Source organism: Phoenix dactylifera, chromosome 4 (genome assembly GCF_009389715.1).
Source record: "Phoenix dactylifera cultivar Barhee BC4 chromosome 4, palm_55x_up_171113_PBpolish2nd_filt_p, whole genome shotgun sequence".
Lineage (NCBI taxonomy): Eukaryota > Viridiplantae > Streptophyta > Magnoliopsida > Arecales > Arecaceae > Phoenix > Phoenix dactylifera.
The window spans coordinates 6649162-6654299 of record NC_052395.1 but is presented as its reverse complement, the minus strand read 5'-3'; the positions used below and the strand labels follow the sequence as shown (position 1 = coordinate 6654299).

Sequence of the window (5138 nt, the reverse complement as noted above, 5' to 3'; positions counted from 1 at the left end):
GCAGCTACATGTTGCTTTGATGTTGTTAAAGGTTAAACCTAGAGGCAACCTAGCTAGAGGTTATTGGAGTGAAATGTAGGGATTTATATACCAGAAGATAGGGTAATTGATATTTGAAATTGTTCCTGAGAAGAATGCCATCATTTATGAGTGCTAGGTTTGTGGTGCATCGGATGGTTTTAAAACCTTAATTAAGTTTCAACGAAAAAAGGAGTGTAATTTAATTAATTTGTTGTGAGTATTAAAATAATTGACTTATTCGACCACCAAGGAAAAATCAAGACAAGTGAAAGTGAAAAGATGAAGAGTTAAACTTCATCCCACTTCATCATATATAAACACGAGCCAGTGGCAAGAATGGTATCTCTAGAAACACTCAGAAATAAGGAGGGATGGAGGTTCTTATTAAATTCCAGTCCACTATGTTGACTAGTTACACATCTGTCCGAAGTCTCGCAATGTCCGGTCAAATGATTTGGCGTACGTGCTATCGATTTGCAGCACAAATCTGCATCTAGTGTCTTAAGTTTGCCGCATTCACGCTTGATGCCAAAATAAGTCATTTTCTATGAAAAAATAACAAATCAATTGGAAAATTTTGAGCATAAACGAATTCAAGGATAACTTTTCCAAACAATGCATCATATATGGGGACCTATAAATTTGTACTTAGCAGAACGGTTTCTTGGCAGCATTGCCACGACTCTTCTCATTTATCTAATGAGTGTAGAAAAACAACAGCTAAAGCAAAAGCAAAAGCAAAAAATTCATAACAAATGATGGAAGAATTCCATCAATACATTCTTAAGCATTTATGAAGAAGTCCATCGAATGCTCTCGAATCGAATGAAAGAGATGTTTATCAATCGAGTCTTCCCCTTGACAAATGATCGGCTCCCATGTCGAATGTCCAAATTTGAGTATTCAGTGCCTTTCTTTCTCACATTCAATCATTGTAAGCAAGGTCACTTCCCTTCAAAAGAGCCAAGAAAGGTTGCTGTCGATCATAGGCTTCTTGCTGCGGTAGAAGTCCAACTGTGTGTGGTTGTATGTTCCTCTAGAGCTAAGCCATGGAGGAAGCGTGCGTGCAAACACCATCTCCCTCTGGGGTTGCTTGCTTTGTTTAACAGCCATTCGTTGTATGTTGCTTGAGGGATGGAACTAAGGAGACTTTGGGAGAAGTAAATGGAGTTTGGAACACGAAAACGGTTGGCAGTTGGCACCTAACGAGAGAGGAGTAAAGAGTAAAGACTGCTACGAGTGTCCGAGATACTTATAATAGGTTTGAGAAAGCTAAAGGGATCTTGACAGGGGCAGGGGCCGTGGGGTGCGCCGAGTTGGACGAGCCACTTGTCTTCAGCTGTGATACTCAATTTCCTTAAAATAATTCCACATGTTACCTTAGATAATGCTTTAAAATCTACTTGGAGATTTTGAAATGTTGCAGTGGGACCAGGGTTTCTAAATCTTTTCAAACACCCTATCTCCATTTTTATCAAAATAAAAAAAAAAAATAAAACACCCTATCTTCGTAAGTAGCTACTTTAAAGCTGCTTCCCCGGGTTCGCCCTCGTTAATTTCTTCGGTGCCCCCACCCCTTGGTCATCTCAAAGTGAATTTCGATGGGAGCATGTTGGTGGATGGTGTATCTGGGGGTGTTAGATTTATGATCAGAGATTTCTGGGGCAGGCTGGTGGCAGCCGGGGATCAGCGCACGTTGGGACTCACAGTTGTAGGGGCAGAGCTTCGGGCTGCATGGAAGGGTTGTCATATGCGAAGAGGATCCTCGGTGTCAAATTGGTGCTTCTTGAGGGAGATTCTTCTGTGGTGATTGACTGGATCCGAGATATGGATAGATATGGTGATGGCCATCTCCTTATTAGAGAGACTTGAAGACTGGCTCAGGAGTTGGGTGGTTTTCAGGCAGTACACGTATTTCAGAAGACGAACAGAGCAGTAAACTGAGTCACCTCCTTCGTCACTCGGCACTCCGAAAAGTTTATCTGGACATCTATAGGAGATATTTGCTCTTCTTTGTACTCTTTACTTTCTCGCGATCGGACAGGATATACTCATATTAGAGCTATATAATTTACCGTTTTTACCAAAAAAAAAGAAAAAAAATAGAGCTGCTTCCCCGGAATAAATCTTTAGCGCGCTCTTGTGTGATGACAAAAGATGAATGAGCATGACATGAAGTCAGCGTAGCGATTTGAGAAGAGTGATATATGAGAAATTCTCTTCGAGTTGCTAAGGGGCTTATATGATAGAGAAAAAACAATTTAAGCATTTGTTATATGCTAAATGAAAAATAAAATAATTAGTTGGTAACTAGCACGATCAGGTTAACTAGCGGTTAAGGCATCTCGAAGGTCCCCATTGATGTTGATTTGTATGAAGAGCTACGAGATAAAAGATCTAGGGATGTTCTGATAATATCTTGATAAAGTAATAGGTGTATTTACTTACAAGCCTCAATCCATTGCAAGAAGTTGTGGGTGCCTGCTTCGCTGCTCCCGCATTTTATTAGCCTCAGACAAAATTATGTTTGTTAAAGAACACGCTAATTAGGAAAATAATTAATTAAGATAAAAAAATATTAGAAGAAAAATAAATATGAATACAATAGATCACTATCCGATTCATATTTGAATATTCTATTTTATTTGTAAGTCTATTTAATTTTATATAGTAATTATAAACTTAAAAATAAATGACTATATTAATACGCTATTAGTTTGATTTATCTTACATTTAGTTTTTTTTTAAATTTTGTGATCATAATATTTAATTATCTGACTTATATCCATAATTATATCTATATTTTTAGTATTCGATTTGTATCTAACTCTATCCATATCTATATTTATTAAATAAAATAAATATAAATATAGTTATACTGGTATCAGTTTTACATCAGATTCAATTTCAGCCGTAAAAATGGGCCAGGTTTATCCCACAAAAAAATATACTAAAGAAACGAAGTCCTCGTTGGGAACTATCTTTTGGAGGGTGAAAACATCAGGATCTGGGCATCAGTGGGAAGATTCCGTTCGACCAATTCAAAACAAAGTTGAGAAACCGCGAATCTACTCGGGAATGAGGTGGGCCCAGCCTTATAGGTGGAGCCCACGCGGCGTGACGCTGCAAAACTATTCCTCCCACCGCATGACGCCATGGTAGCTTGGAAGTGAGCTCACGATGACTCCAGAGGCAACCCCACGATCCCCTTCCTCCCCCTACCTCGAACCAAACCTCTATAAATTCTCCTCCCCATCCCCCACCAAAGCCTCTTAGCCAAAGACAATGGAAGAGTTCCAGGAGGCTGATATTCTGTGGCCCGACGACAATCTCGACGACGACGAGGAGGAGGAGGGCATGGTCTCAAAGAAACAACCGTCCCACCAAGAACTAGCTCCATGGAAGGAGTCGGCTCCGGTCGACATCCCGAAGGCCAGTCGTTCATGGGCGCCGCGCTGCACCTGCCACGACTGCGAGATAAATAAAGAGGATGGAGATGGTGATGATTTGGGCAACCACAGAGACCATGAGAGGATTCCACCCCACATCATCGTGGCCCGGAGATCGGCCGACAAGATGGCGTTCTCGGTGTGCATCGGGCTCAAGGGCCGGCATCTTCGCCATGTCCGGAACTCCATTCTCCGGATGACCGGGTTCCTCGAAAGATAACAATAGCATAAACAAGAGAATTTTATATTATATTGACATATATTTTTCCTTCCTTCTCCTATGTATAGGTGTTAAAGTTAAGATTGTTTTTGTGCGTAAGGAAATGCAACATGAGTTTTGAAAGGGAATTAATTAGAGATGGGAACCTACCGTTGTAGACTCATTACTGTACGTCTGATCGTGAGTGATGGATGAACCCTTGTATGGTAATTCCTTCTGGAATTAATACAACCTAGAATCTCAAGCTGCTCTCTTTATTTTTCGGTTCATCTATTGTTTTAATTTGGTCTTGAGTTTTAAACTTTTTATCGACTATATATGCGAAGAAAAGGAACCAAGCATGTACTGCCACTGCTTCCGTCAGACAAGTATATATTTTTAGGTTAATTAATTCCTTAAGTTTTGGTTTTCGAGGTTTTAATCGAATAAGGGGAGAATGGGAAGGAAGCAATATACTTGCACTGCCAAATCTTCTATTGAACGAGTTTTCCTTTACTTGGCCAGACTAGATATTCGTCTAGTAGACGTGAGAGATGGATTGAGCTCTAAGGTGTTAAAGGTGTTGTTCCCGTGAAGGAAGGAGTTCGTCTATGTTGATAAAATTTGGTTAACGTCGTTGGCAACTTAATTAATTATTATCTGTTGGCTTCTTAAGCAGTTTGGAACTCTGGCTGGAACTGGATTAAGGCGAAAGCTAAAACTGTCTAAACCTGGGGCCAAAAAATATTATCATACTCGTCAGCACTACGTGTGATCTCGAGGTTGTCCAAGTCCAACATGCAGTACGTCCACGTCGGGACACAACGACACGTAAGGATGTGCTGTCGCCAATTATTATTAGATGTGAGTTCGTGTTTGTGGCCTAACATCTCGTATTATGACAACATAATGAAATAGTATTAAAAATAATAATATAGGGGTCGAAGAAAAAGGAGAGAACCAATAATACCAATCAGTTTACTTTTGGATCATGACATGGGTAGGTACCATGAATGATTCAACAAGCTTCTGTGCGAGATTCATGAGGAAGTTTTTATCTTTTTTTCTCTAGTGATCAGCAGAAGTAATTGATTTTGGAAGCATTTCTAGAGGGGAATTACTTTGGTCCAGTAGTAGGAATCGCTAAGCGCAAAGTCAGATGAAGATAATATTCTTTTAGAGAGAGCTTTTATTTCTTTAGTTGTTAATTTCATATCCCTCTCCTCTCTCTCTCTCTCTCTCTCTCTCTCTCTCTTATCTCAATCTATTTATCTATACATTGGGTGTATTATATTGCAAAGAGGGACATGTCATGGAGATTATGGTCAAGTTTGCTTTCTTAAATGTCTCGGCCGCCACCTCAGCCCACTGTAATAGAGCAGCACATAGGAAGCCATTTCTGGGGGCTACGCACGCGGAACAAATCATATGACCCACAGGATTTTATGTGGTAAACATCTAGGCATCCA

General features: G+C 40.0%; 1 protein-coding gene across 1 annotated transcript; it reads left to right on the top strand.

Annotated features, from left to right (window-relative positions):
- Positions 1-3196: 3196 nt before the first annotated feature.
- LOC103695661 lies at positions 3197-3947 on the top strand. Its single transcript, XM_008777038.3, has one exon. It carries the CDS (start codon positions 3307-3309, stop codon positions 3688-3690), a length of 384 nt encoding a protein of 127 aa, XP_008775260.2. The 5' UTR covers positions 3197-3306; the 3' UTR covers positions 3691-3947.
- The last annotated feature ends 1191 nt before the right edge of the window (positions 3948-5138 follow it).